Here is a 15,292-nt window from a genome sequence, read left to right on the forward strand (position 1 = left end):
AAAAATATTCGAACCTTTTACGAATGAAAAGTTAGGACACCGGAATATCGAACCATGAACGAAAAAAAACATGAGAGAAAAACATACTGACTAGGGACTGTGAGGCCCCAATTCTTGACTAGAGGTGATACCAAAGGCCTCTGTCATTTCATCCCCTTGGATAGATAGAGAGAGAAAAAGGGCTGAGCTTTTTGGTTTTCTCCTGCTACGTTGTCAAATATTTGAACACTGAAAATAGGACATAGAGCTTTAGAAACTTGGCTCTCATATTTTTGAAATATCTTCTACCAAAAACAAAATTTAGGAATACATGATCCCCCACCCTATGGGCTACAAGGCTAATGCCTAGCGAAGCTTCATTCTGAACATTTTCAATCCAAATCAGAAACCTAAATTCAGCTCAGGCCAGGATCTCAGCAACTTGAGAAATTTAAGACAATTCAAACGATCCAATCCCCATTACCTCTCACATTTTATGAGCAACCAGAAGGCAGGAGGGAGGTCACTCCTCTCAACTGCAGCAAAATCTGTGGACCCCAACACCCAAGGAATTTAAACTTGGAATCTTGGGAAAATCAGTCTCTTTCGATTCTGATTTGCACCAAAATTAGTCCTAAAAACCCTAAAATCAGCCTCTTTGATCTGACACCCAGCAATCCAATCCCAAAAACCATAGAATAATGTCCAGAATTGAGATTAACCATGGCCAATTCAGATTGTAATCGGCTGACTCGACCAACCCAATCTCAATTTTTGAAACCATACCAACAACACTTAAGCTAGGCACAAGGAAGCTTCAGAATTGGGGACTAGCAAGTTATTGGACCAATCAAATTGCAAACTTATCATTGACTTGTCATAGCTACATACAGCCTGATTCCAATTGATTGGTATCAACTTGGTATCAAACAAAATTGATAAGGACACTGATCCTGATACCTATAACCTTGGGCACGCTGAGGCTCAAAATTTATCAATCCCTAAACGAACCCCAACTCACTTGCAACCCAAATTACCTGTATTCTGTTTAGAAGACAATAAATTCAGAGAACAGAGAAATGCCAAGTTTCAAAATATGTTATAGACCCAAATCTATTCTGAGAATGCAGACCAAACACAGCCTTAAATTGCCCAGATTTGAAATTTATATTCACATGGCCATAAGTTTGGCAAACTTGGAAACCACAAGACCAGCTGGGCAACGAACCAATCAGGTTCACTTGAGTGAATTTTTTCCTTCAATGATCCATTTTGTGGTCAACTAGTATCCTCTTTTTTTCACTTGAGTGACGTTTTTCCTCCAATGATGGAAGTTAATTTCTTTCATCTGGAAAAAATATTTTCCTATAGAAAAATGTAAAAAGATGGGGTGAGTAAATAAAACCATAAAACGGAAAAAATATGATGATATTCTGAAATTGCAAATATTCCAAATTTCCAATAACCTTAGTCACCGTTTATTTGCAAGGGAAATTAAAAAGAAGTGAAATTCACAATCCCACCAAAAAAAATACCAGCATCTCACATGATTATATCACTAATTCCAAATCATTCTATATTTGGTTATTAAATTTCACTTTACTTTGCATCCAAATCACTTGGGTTTAAAAAGTAAAATAAAAATTACATCTAAGAGGTATCATTACTAAATATGGTAAGAAATTTAAATAGTTTCTACAATCATAGAGTAATAAATACAAAAATTCATTTTTTTAGGTTTGAAAATTTCCACTTCCCTTCCTTTTCATTTCCCTTGCAACCAAACAGAGCCTTGGAGATTGACTGTAGAGAAGCATATTACAAAAAACCTGTATTAAAGAATTTTAATGCAGCATGACCAGAAACATCCTTCCAAACACTATAATCGAAGATACTGTAAATAAAAAAAGGCCAAAGGAGCCAAAAGATTAAAAACAGAAATAATGGATTACGACTACAATTACAAAATTATCGAGAAGGATACAACCTAGTCTAAAGCTACATACTGTACAAGATGTGATCATGCACATCCCCTTCTCATCAAATGACTGAAAGTCCTTGAAATCCTCATCTGCTGCTGTTAACCTGGTAAAAGCAGAGGGATAAGAGCAAGAGGAGATCAATGAATAAAATGTACAAGATAGTAATTATAATAAATATATAAACAGCAAGTAATTGGCAACAAAAACTCATAGGCTGATCTGATGTACACAACATGCAAGAATTGCATAATCAATTTCATTTAGTGGTTTATTTATGCTCAATCAGATTCAAGACATGAGAGTCTAAGACATCAGGCTCCAGTTATCTGCCCCAATAATAACCCAATTGATTATCGTAGTCATCTAAGATTCTAAACAGAGTTCTAAAACTCAGTTCAGTGTCCAGCTGAACCAAGTGGATCAGCAGGCAAACCGAATAAATCGCCAAGTCAATGGTAACTTTTAAATGACTGCCAGGAGAAATGGATTTGGAAGGGGGCATCAGGGTTTATTCTTAAGAAGAGATTTGAGTTTCACAAAGATCAGTGGCTTTCTACAACCTCTAAAGGTTTTCACCAAGATGAGATCTACGAGAAAGAGGTCATCACCACACTGCTCAGACCTGACTTTTGAGAATGAACACGAACTTGGATCTGAGAAGTTACGGGCACTTTACTGTGGCCTTTATTTGGCATGGGCAGCAGGCATGTCTTGCTCATATATGGAGTTGCTTCTGGTTGTCCTTCAAATGATCAAAAGCTCATACAAGGGTTTCTTGGTCTCTTTAATGTTTACTCTTAACAAAGAGAAACAAGACTTCAGGGGGTGAGACCAGGATTTTAAAATGCGGAATCAGGGACAGAAACAGTCACCGCCGATTCTGATTCAATCTGGATGAGTCGGCTTAAATTGGTCTGAAAAAGCCCTAGAATAGGCAGGATCCAAGGAATTTTCGAACAATTCGGGTATTTTTATCCAGGAATCGACCACACTGAATCGTCAAGAATCAGGATCAGCCATCGCCAATTCCGATCTGAATCAGGCGATTCCTGATACAATTCGCCAATTCTTGAAACCATGGATGAAACCGAAAGAATCAAAGAATTGAAGGGAAGAAAGAGAAACCAAAGGAGTTGCAGGGGAGACACAGAAAATGAATGAACTGAGAGACGAGAAATTCTCAGCGGAGAGAAACACCAAATTGAGGAAGCCATTTCATGAAGGCTCCTTCTGGTTACACTTCAGGGAAATGAAGGAAGTGTAATTGGTTTTAAAAAGGAAATGGAAACTATTGTATCCATGATTGTGTAACTTGCTTGAAAAATCTTAAATATCATTATTGAAATTTTCAAATAGATTCCTTAGCCCTATCAACTTCTCTTATTCAACCAAAGAACATGAAAACTGAAGTAAAATTTAATTACTATATTTGGTAAGTTATTTGAATTTGTTACACAATCTTTTTTTCTTTTTTTTGGGATAGGTAGGGAGGGAAGTAAGTAACAGCCAAGAGACTCGAACTCGAGACCTCCTGGTGAACATGGGATTTTTGCACACCACAGCTCACCAACTGCACTAGACAGTTGTTGTTTGTTACACAATCACTGTTGGTTAGTGGGAGAAGCTACAGCCAATTGCCAGTTTGGGGGGAGGGGGATGCCCATTTTGCAGCTCTATCCATTACACCATATCAACTCCGGCAATCTTCTGAGTGGAGCAGTCAATTTTTCTGGTCCACTCAGTTGATTTGCCAAGTCAGAAAAGCAACCCAGAAGTAGTGAGTCGTGGAGTTGAGGGCTGACGCAACTGGGTGAGCAACTTATCCCAAGTGGATTGGTCCCCTAATTGACTCAGAGTTTCAGAAAACTGCATCTGATGCTTATCCTAATCAGGGTGCTTTGCACCCTAGAGAATAGGTGCTCATGCGCACCTCTAAAAATGTTCCCTATGAAACAAATAAACTAAGGGTTAATCATTTGTCTCATCCATACAATGACGAGATAATCTCCCATTATAGAATAGAAACAAAAATAATAAGAAAAAAAAAACAACGGAAATGGAATAACAGAAAACAAAGAAAACATACCAGATAAAGCAAATGAAATTCCAAGAATTGTCTGGCAATGCAAATCAAGACAAAATAGTGCTCCAAAATCATGTGACGTGACCTAATCAGTAACAGTGCGGAAAAGGCCTTTTGATTCATCATAAAACCATCTGCAAGACAGATTTTCTTCTGAATTTCAGAAAACAAGTTACTAAATATGGCCCACCAAAAACATGGAATAATAGAATAATATTGCTTACCCAAGCACACAGTGATTATAATAAAACCATAAAACCCATCAGTCCCTATGAGGAACTGACAATTGGACACCTTGACATAGCAAAATTTGTAATGCTGGAGGCCACCCTTTTATGCCTTCTTAGAAAGATAAGGCTTTGGAAGGAAAATTGATATGAACAGCATTACAATGGAACAACCACAAATTAAAAAAGCAATGCCTGGTGATATTTGTGTCAAACAATAAAAAACCAAATTTCAGTTGATTTTATTGACTGAAGAATTATGGTGAAGACATCATTCCAGGATTCAGGACTTATCAGAGGAGACGGAAACATGTGCTGCCACATGTCACTTCATTGTGGCTAGATGACCAGCATTATGTGTAGTTCTTTTATTATTTTGTTGTATTTTCATTTGGTGAGGCTACCACCCTCTTCCTCTCCCCTAATCCCTTTTCTACCAGTCCCCATTTTCCTGCTTTTACCTCAAATTATAGCCTCAAACACAATGGAGATTCATCAATTAACAGTAAGGAGGAAGTAAGGACACGATCTTTGGAGTTAGGTAGTAATTCAGCATTTATTCACTGCTTTCTAACCGTGGGACAGCAAAAGAAGGTACTGATCTATAATATTTCTCTTACTAAATTTTCCTTCGCATGCTTAGCATGAAATTCTGCAGATATTTTTTTATTTCTTATTTATGGATCTACTTGTTAAGAATTTTTGCATGTATGCTGAGATATATGAGTTAGATACCGTTCCCAGCTCTTCTACCTTCTTAGTTGGGATAATTCTAGGTTTCCCAAACCATCCTGCACCATTATATCATAGGAGGTGGGAATCGGCAAGGACATCAGCTGGTGCAATTGGAATCTACTGATCATAGGCTAGATTAACTAGTACCCAAGGATTTAAGTATGGTCTCGGGTATCAAATCGGAAGGGTGATTGTAAGAGATGTATCGTATCGAAGAGACGCAGAAACACTAAAGATACACATAGAAATGGTAAGGAAATGCAAAGTATGCATGCAAAATACAGATTTAAAGCATAAAACACTTTCAATAAGCAATATATAAAATATATCATGTATAAAAGGGAGAACAAAGTACACGAGCAGATTGTATTCAATTGATTATATATAAATGATGAAGCCTTTTACATGTATTAGTAATCTAATACCATAGAGAGTTGTGGACTGGTTCAAACTCAGAATTGAAGGTGTTTCAGGTAAAGGTGCAACCCAAGATGATCTTGTGCACAGACTGAACATATGCGCAATACATGAATACAAAATATTAAAAAATGAAGCAATGTATCCATAATGCGAGTATCGATTGGTATAGAGCCATATCAACCCATATCAGGTTGTATCAGCTGATACAGTCCGATACCTTTTTATTTAAATTAATAGGTATTGTATTCGTCAAGTACCTTTAAATAAATTGAAAAAAAAAAATACTTGGATTACCCTTTGACTCACCTATAACGACTAGTATTTAGATTAATCGATTAGACAGGTGAATCAGATAAATAAGCCAATTGGATCAACGAACATGATCCTCTTATATCCCTTCCCATATTAAAGGCATCAAATATTCATACCATTATTAGCAAATCTAATGCAGGACCGGTCCAAAAATTGGTCTTATTTTAATATCCATTGGGTATGAGCTTTCAATTCTTTGGGTCTTATTTGAAATGGGGTCAATTATCAGACCCACAAAGTGAAGGGTCTAAAAGGTGTACAAATATAGATATGTTAATTAGTAGTGGGACACATTATATATTAGCTTAGGATTTATCTAATAGTAGTCATTATAGGGATCATGTAGGGCCCATCCCTTAGCTGTTAGTATAGTGTTAAGTAGAAGAGCCCTATTAGATGATATAGTTTCTGTTTTGGTGGTTTAGTAGTTTAGCAAATTAAGAATCCTAATAGTATTTTTAAGTAAGCTACTCAATTTAGGAAACTATATATATATATATATATCAGGAATTTTTATTTTTTTTTGGGGGTGGGGGTGGGGAGGGGATCTTTAAATACAGGTAATCACCTCTCTATAGCACTTCCATAGACCAGCCCAAACCAAGAACTGGGCCAAATCAGATTTGGGTCTAGTAGGATATTTAGGTGTTATATATTGGATTGACATATTTTATTTTATTTACTTATATTTTAGTAGGAGTTAAGTCCAAATCACTTTCTATTTCTGATTACTTGCTATAATAAGAGTTTGTTTCTATTATATGTGTAAGCAACCATTATACAAACGCAGCATTGAAGAATGAATTGAGTTGTTTTTGGTAAAAGTCTGCGTGGCCTGTGCTTGTGCAACCTCCCCTCTCTCCTCCCTTCTCTTCCCTCTCTCCCCTTTCTTCCATGCGAATTTGAATAGTCCTTCTCAGGTAAGCATTTAGCTTCCTTTTCTCATGTGCAATTTTTCATTCCGAAAGTCCCTTCCTTTTCATTTGCTTCATTCCTCGGGAGGCATTGAGGAAGTTTCTATTGTCACATATAGAAACTGGAACGCTAAAATAATATTCCAAGGTAACTTAAGGAACCATAAACCAACATGCCTACACTTTTATTTATTTATTTTGGAAGGGAAAATATCACCTAGAGATAATTTACATATCAAATCTATAACCAGCAGCATTTTCTTTTTTCTCAATTTTTGTTCCCCTACCCACCCCCTTTGTGGGTTTCTTCTAAATGTGGCATGAAATAACACAAGTCAACTCAACCATGAAATATGAATAACTTCAATTACTCTCCTTTGTTTCTTCTTCCCTTTCTAATTCCATGCACAAGAGTAACCCAATGTATTTAAGATATGCAGTATTATAAGTAGCAGAATTGATGCGATAAATCAGGGGGGGAAAAGGCTTTTTTAGTGGAAATAAGCCTTGGGTTGAGCTACATATAAGTTGGGCCTTTGGTCAATGAGTTTTCTTTGTAATAGGCTACGGGGGCCTAAAATATTAGTAGGAGGTAAGAAATACGGTATTTAATTTATTAGTTAGTCTAGGTAGGAAATACAGGATTTAAAATATGTGGGAATTTAGAATTCTCTACAATGCTGATTCAATAGACCCTTGCTATGGTGATTCTGATCCAGGCTTTGGTGGTGATTCCTAGGTCATATCCTCCTCTTATCTTCTCTATTTTCTATTTTCTCATTCAATTCACAAGTCGGTATTTCTTGTGCACTCCTACTCTGGTTTCTAATCTTGAATTTTAGTTTCTGATCACTATTCGTTATTTTTTGGTACACTACCGTTTCACTTAAAAGCTCAAACTGTTAAGCACAGGCAGTCAATGCATACATCACACTCCCATCCACGTGTAGGCCAAGATCCCACTGTCCTTGTACATGGAGCTCACACAAGTCCTCCTTGTGGCACTAAGGGAGAAGAAATGTCAAGAAAACTCTTCCAATGCACTTCCCAGAAGTTGAACACTTAACCTCCCTGCTTTGATAACATGTTCGCTACCGTTTCACCTAAAAGTTCAAACTGTTAGTGAAGGGCAGCATCAATGTATTCATCAACATTTTTTTTGGTTGTTAGTTGTTTAATACTGCAGTTTGTTTATATTCTGGATCATATCAATAGATCAGTACAATAATGTTATCAGATTCAGTTGGGATTTGAGAAGAAGAGGTTGAGAGAATAGATTGTCTTGTCTAGAATTACAGAGCCGTACTTTATTTATAGAGATGATTCCCAATTACAGATATGGTATTATAGGTAAGATTTGAGTCAGCGCTCTTACCCTATCATACAATGAACCTAAACGGTCTAGTAGTCTAATCTATCCTTAACACTCCCCCTCAAGTTGATGCATAGATATCCCCTCATGTCCAATTATAAAATTAAAAATTACAATAACTCAAATTGACCCAACGTCTACTGCATCACCTTCTCTGTTTATCTTCAAATTTCACTTCAGTCACTGAATTCTAGTCCCCAGCGGTTACAAGCGTTAAACTCTATCTATTCAGACTGCAACCTTCTCAATTTAACACGCTGCTCTGTTCAGAGTGCAACCTATTGCAGGCCTGTCACACCAGCATATATTGTGCTATTTTTCCATGAGATTTCAACCATAGTTGGGACCCTGATGGAGTTTCAACTTCAGCCAATGTCTGGTTTAAGAGTTACAGATTTTCTTCTATATGAGCCCTAGACTGTTCTAGTTCCTTTCTACTTCGAGTTCTGTTTTATAGTGGAGAGGAAGATTGTTCTTCTTATTCTTAAACTACGGATCTTCTGATATTACCTAAAAGGGTCTCCTTCCTACCAGCATATATTGGGTATCTTTCCATGAGGTTTCAACCATAGTTGGGACCCCGACTGGAGTCTCAGCTTCAGCCAACGTCTGGTTTAAGAGTTAAATATTTTCTTCTATACAAGCCCTAGACTGTTCTAGTTCCTTTGTACTTTGAGTTCTGTTTTATAGTGGAGAGGAAGATTGTTCTTCTTATTCTTAAACTACGAGATCTTCTGATATTACCTAAAAGGGTCTCCTTCCTAAACTCTAATATAATGTCATCATCCTTAGGTTTAATATTTCAGAAACGCACCTTCTTACAGAAAGTGTTCCTAGTTTTATATTCCAGTTTAGTCCAGTCCTCGAATTTTATTTTCTGTTTGGTCTCTATCCCCGTTTACCATACCAAAAGGGGTTCAGAACTGTTACGAAAATTTACGAAGTTGCTCCTTCATAGTAATTGAGTTCTCTATTATGTTATAGGGGACCATACCGACCCGAATTTAGAGTCTGGAACCTGGGATTGCATAAATTCTGAATCTCCTCATCAATATTGTTGTGTTTTAGATATTTTCTCACTCTTTCAGGTTGAGACATCTGGATTAGTTCAACAAATTTGGAAAATCTAGGTTCAGCTGCTGCTGGTGCTGGGTAAAGTAGGAAGGTGAGTTCTCTTAGTATCTCAGTATAGATATACAAAAACACTATTGATTACAACTTACAAGCATGAAATACGCCAATTAACAAAATGTTCATCACCTCGCAGGTTCCATCAAGAAGCAGTTATATGAAATTGGTTGTTAAATACAGCTAAGAAATGAAGATACATCTGCTGAATAAAGTAGGATGGTGGGTTCTCTTGGTACATCACTATGTAAATACAAAAACAAAATCACCATTGAATACAAGCACAAAGGGCCGAGTTCACAATATGTTCCCCAGCTTGAGGCTCCCTATCAAGGCGTAGTCATATAAAATTGGTGGTAACGATTTGAAATTAAAGCGAATAAACAAAATGACATACTTGCACAGGAAAACAGTTTGTAATCCATCATTTTCCCCATGAAGTAAATGGCTTCTTCTTTCACTTTCTTCCTTAAACTTGTTTGGAGGAAGAACTTGACATGGCCCCTGAATTAAGCCAGCCATTACAGTGCTATCATGATTAGATTCATATACCTGCAACAGTGTAGCCAATATTTGTATGAAATCCAATATTCAAACCACAATTTTGTGCCTAAATAAATGGGCAGACACAAAAAAAAAAAAAAAAAAAAAAAAAAAAATGTAATAAAGGAAGAAAGAAAACGTCAATGTTTTCAAATAAATTGTGGGACACAACATTTATAATGAATAGAGAGAATGCAGAACTTGAAATAATACAATGGATATGAACTGAGAACTTCCAAAGAAAATTCAAGAAACAAATTCTCTACCTCATTATTTTCAGGAGTACATGGCCGGCCAACCACCTTAGGCAAGTCACTAGGCAAGTAACACCTATTCACAATAGCCCACTTTGACCGTGTTTTGTTATCCTCCCACAAGGCCTGCAATAGATTTTTTTTTCACACAACATCCCAAGAGAATCAATAGAAAGAATTGAAATAGCACATTGTTCATGACAATGTCATCACTGATAAAACTAAAGGGATGATTCAACACAACACACTTTCAGCATTAATGAAAAACAAAAAGAACAGCAGTTTGAACTATCTCAGCAGGTTAAATTAGACTTTACATTATATGTCCACAGAGTCTAAAATCATAAGAATCAAGAAATGCTTGATCATGGCTAACCTGAATCTTCGAAGGTCTCAGATTATCATTGCTAGAACAAAAAAGAGCATGATCTTGCAGCTTGTATACTGCTCCATTAACACGACAAGACTGATAAAATGACTTCTCATCTACTATGCGAACTATATCACCAACCCAATCCACATCACGCAAATCATCTAATGAAGACCTATTGCAATCTCTAGCTACATTCCCAGAATCTGAAGCCTTAGTTGAACCTGCCTGAGGAAGATCTTGGTTCTCTTGCCGGATCTCACAGCTTGACTTACATTCAGAAGTCTCTCTTAAATCAGATTTCCCAAGCTCCTTAGGGGTGGAACTATTAACAATATCTTGATTTCCAGAAGCTTCATGGTATAATGGCCCTTTCTTGTCATAATCTAATGAGTTACATGAGGCTTGATAATGGTGTCCTCGCTCAAACTTCGGCAGCGATGTAAAATCAGAATTGGATCCCACTGTTCCACAACTTTGAATGGGTGGATCAGAATTCCCTGCACTTTCCCTAGACTTTTCTGGGCCTACTCTGCTTATGGTGAAATCAGATCCCTGTGCTTCTATTACACTTGTGATCTTTAGTCCATGGGATGACTCAATATGGTTACTTCCTGTACCACCAACAACAGCAGGATTCAGTATACCAGGGTTTCCATTAGCAATGGCTTTCTGATGATTGATCTTTTGATCTGAATTTTCAACTTTCTTCACTGCAGAAATTAGACCTCCATTGGTGTTTAAAGACACCTTAGGTGCAGTGTTATTTCTCGTCACACGACCGTATTTAGGGGGCAATGGCTTCCCATTGCTTGATATTATGCACTTAGGGCAGTGCCACTCCCCTTTAGGAATGCCTTTTTGATTGTATGATTGAAGACATTTTAAGTGAACTCCTTTCTCGCAAGCATCACAAACAAGTAAACTTTCTACATCACTGATGGTAGCCTTACATATTTGACAAGTTAAGGCCTTATTCATGTACTCAACTGAAGGGGGAATCCAATTAGGATGCTCAGGAAGCCTTGGATGCAAAAATTTCTGAACATTCCTTGCAATGTCATTGTGGTTATTGAAAGGTGAGGGGTTTTGAATAAAGTTGATGCCATGTGAAGGTTGCTGTACACTTGGCAGGCTACCGGATACAGTTTGAATTACAGACGATTTAGAGCTCTGATCTTTTGCTGCTTGAAAGGCTACTTGAGGATTACTTAAGTTAGAAGAACCCTCAGTCTTAGTTGGTGTAAGATCTGACACCTTGTTTGTTTGACCAAGTCTGGGAGCTTTCTCCAACTGGTGATCACTAGAAGTATTTTCTGCACATATACAATAAGCATAATCAACTAAAATACCAAAAGAAGAAGATGCACCATTGGAGAAGGTGATAACATAATAGAAAAACTTTATTGGCAACAAAAATCCATGTGAGTTGTCAATGCAAGACTCATAAGAAACAAAAACATAACAAAGAACAGTAAAAGTTAACCCACCACTCCCAGTTTGCTTTGAAAAAGCAACATGTTCCACATTACAGTAAAATAATAACATTCCAAAGGTAAATAAGATAACTACCAAAATTGATCGATAATTTTAGACTAAATAGAGGCATAAATGGAAACAACCACAGGGAACAGACAATGCCCAATATTGCATCAAACCTTCTAGAGAAAGAGGGAACTTTTGAAATTTCTGACCATTCATCAAAATATTGGATCAGTAAACAAATCCAAATGCATTCTAAAAATAAAAACCAATCAAAAAGCACATCATTAAATTGTGACCAAAACAGATTTAAGAAGATCCAAACAACCACAGGAACAAGCTACTTTTAAGGCATTGACACTAATATTTCTTAAACATCTTGAATAAAAAAGGGCAGAGTAGATGAGGAAGAAAAAGAAAAAGTAGCTGTGGAGAAGGGTAGAATCATCTGAAGCTGATCATAAGATTAAAAATAATAATAATGAAAATAATAACAACAACAACAACAACAGACACTAAAGGTAAAGGTAATATGATTTAATTGATAAAAAACAAATGATACCAGCAATTCACCAGTCTCTGCAATTGAAACAAAGTGCGGAAAACAGACTGTACCTCGAACTTGGGATCCAAAAGCTGGCCCATTTAATCTTCCATCCAATCTGAAATGTGCTGCTTCTGTTCGAGGCATTGTTAAAGAAGAAGAATCCTTTTCTACTGAGCTGCTAGGCAGTCCTCTGGGCACCACAGCTGGCTTTACTTCACTAACAGCCAACTGATTCATCGAGGATGTTGAAGACAATGCAGAAACATGAACCATGGGTGGAGCAGATTGAAATACTCCAACAGACACTGGTGTAGGACATGGTTTTTCTGGTGGAAACATATGTGCAGCTGGTAACAGTGGAGCACGACTTTCAACTGTTGCACCAAAGCCTACTTGTGACAACTGAGATGAATATGTTCTAGATTGTCCAGAAAAACCCTTGGATTCTTCCATCTGGAAAATAAATCAAGAGGAAATATCATAAGAAATAATGGCATGATAAATTGAAATGCCACCAAAAAAAATCCAGTTTTAAGGGTACATGAGTAAAGGTAAAAATACAACTTGATTCACTCATGATGATATTTTCTTTGTTGATGGCTACATCATTGTCATCAATTAGTACGTCTCCTCTAACTGTTGATGCTAAGATTAAGATAGCTCACGTCACTCCGCCAAATAGAAACCGCTTGAATCCTCCACTTCATCTTCCACACATCTCTAACAGACTATCAGAGCTTCAAACACCAATCAAAGAAACCATTATGTCCGACTGAAGGAGAAGGCCCTCTCTGTCTGACTGAACACATGGACCTGAGTCAGTAAGTCTGATGACATCTCCAGTTCGATAACCCTGATTATGGGTTGCTATGGGCCCACCCAGATGACTAACAACTCAAATAACAATGGTAGTGGCAACTTCATACTTAAATGATAGTTCAAGACTCATTTGTGTAAGGCTAAAAGAAACTGGGACTAATTGGTAGTAAGGCTAAAAGAAACTGGGACTAATTGGTAATCATGTTGAAAAAGATGGGTTTTCTGGAACTTAAATAGAAAGGGAGAAAAGGAAAGAAATAAACTTAATGGGGCAAGGGCTTTTGTGGGATTTCAGAAACAACAGTCCTTACAACAATAAAACTTACACTTTCCCAACTAAATAGGGTCCCGCTAACATAGATCCACTATTAAAAAAAATAAATACCACAGGAACATCCCACCTACAATCAGTCGGAAACATGGATCTTTGCCCTCCAAATAGTTGTGTTTTAGGTCAAACTAGAGTCAAGACCTAGCATTTGCATGTCTTTTCTTACAACATCCTCTGTGGTCATTTTAGGCCTAACCCTACCTCTTTTTGCTCCGTTCATCTGGATCTGGTCATTCATCCTCACTGGAGCATCGCTAGGTCTCTACTGGACATATACATACCACCTTAAACGACATTATCGGAGCTTGACTTGAATCAGGGCTGATCCTATCTCTCCTAGTTTTTCCACACATCCATCTCAACATCCTCATCTCTGCTACGCTCAGCTTATCAATGTTACGCTCAGCTTATCAATGTTGCGCTTCTTGACTGCCCAACATTTCGCCCCATACATCATAGCCGGCATTGCCACAGTCTTACAGAAATTTATTTTAAGCTTAAGGAATACGTCGATCAACAACACCCCTGAAACTTTCCATCCCCCTTTATGGTTACGCTTACTAATTGTTATTTCATGTTCTACTTAGAAAATGGTATACTAGAGGTATTAGAAATAAACCAAAAGTTCCCACAACACCAGGTTTTAAATCAAATTATATATCCAGAATTTTAAGGCACTCTTCAATATATATCTACTATCTATATAGAACTATTAGCCATCACCCAGTATATTAGAGATAACAGAAATTTGGGCATAAAGGCGATAAATCTACAAAAGGAAACAAAAATGAGAATTTTCTAACAACTGAGCTAACTGAATTTGGGAAAAATATCGGAAGCTCAAATCCCACCTTTCTCTTTGTGAGAAGCAACCTGTCCGTAATAGACATCTTCGGAGGACGAAACCCTAACCTCTGATCCTTCAACCTATTGTTAAGCCCAATATCCTCAATAACAGCCTTAACAGCAGTACTAGAAAGGATATCCTTCGGAGCCAGCGCTTCACACGCTTCCGCCAATTTCTGCCGAGCTTCCGCCATGAGCCTTCCCTCCACATCGGTAGGATTCCTCCCTCCACGCATCTTTCCCATCGCCGACAAAACCAGAACAATCTCCGCGACCTTCTTCATATCCATATTCAAATCTCCTTTAGCCTTCTTATGCAACCGCCCACCGTTATCAACATCATCTTCGTTCTCCAAGGGTCTCTTATCACCAACAGAAGGCAACGATTTCTCTGAATTAACCCTTGTCGGAACCACGGCCTCCAAACCTGCCGGATCCATCTCTAAAGATTCTTCAGCCCTCATTCACCGAACGAACGAACTCCACTGCTTCACAAGAAGAGCAATCACATCCGTACGCGTCTTAGGAGAAAAATCACAAACTCCGAAGCCAGAGAATCGCAGAGTCCCGTCGTTCTCTGTCAAATTAGACCCGAAAATAGCCTGAATCGAAGTACAAACCTGCACAGGAGAGAGATCCGAAGCCATTGATGAGCGAGGAGAGAAGCAGAAACCCTAAGAGGAGAAGGAGAAGAGGGTAAGAGGAATGAAACAAGTACGAGGGAAAGTTTTGAAAATTTAAAAAGATATTGATCCGTTTATAAACCTGTTTGGCGGGTATTTGAAGAGACAACGCTGTGGCGATAGATAGACTACTGAGACGAGGTGAGCAGAGAGAAAGAAAGAGGTTTAGATTATAAATCGTTCGCTCGCGCATAAGGCCGGGTTTTTAACGGGAGGAGAGAGACGAGTCGAGGAAAATATATTAGCACCATAGTAGAATGCTCCT

General features: G+C 37.7%; 1 protein-coding gene across 3 annotated transcripts; it reads right to left on the minus strand.

Moving 5' to 3' along the window:
- Positions 1-1,797: 1,797 nt before the first annotated feature.
- On the minus strand, positions 1,798-15,292 carry LOC122062027. 3 transcript variants are annotated; one of them, XM_042625659.1, is made up of 8 exons: positions 15,110-15,292; positions 14,350-14,964; positions 12,417-12,801; positions 10,326-11,635; positions 9,962-10,075; positions 9,550-9,704; positions 4,048-4,178; positions 1,798-2,064 (listed from the first exon to the last, which is right to left on the minus strand). In XM_042625659.1, exons 2-7 carry the CDS (start codon positions 14,806-14,808, stop codon positions 4,130-4,132), a joined length of 2,472 nt encoding a protein of 823 aa, XP_042481593.1. In that variant the 5' UTR covers positions 14,809-14,964; positions 15,110-15,292; the 3' UTR covers positions 1,798-2,064; positions 4,048-4,129. The 3 variants fall into 3 exon arrangements, with proteins under 3 accessions (XP_042481593.1, XP_042481594.1, XP_042481595.1); XM_042625660.1 differs by having other exon boundaries at positions 14,350-15,018; XM_042625661.1 differs by lacking the exon at positions 15,110-15,292 and having other exon boundaries at positions 14,350-15,088.

This window comes from Macadamia integrifolia, chromosome 14, assembly GCF_013358625.1.
Source record: "Macadamia integrifolia cultivar HAES 741 chromosome 14, SCU_Mint_v3, whole genome shotgun sequence".
Classification (NCBI taxonomy): Eukaryota; Viridiplantae; Streptophyta; class Magnoliopsida; order Proteales; family Proteaceae; genus Macadamia; species Macadamia integrifolia.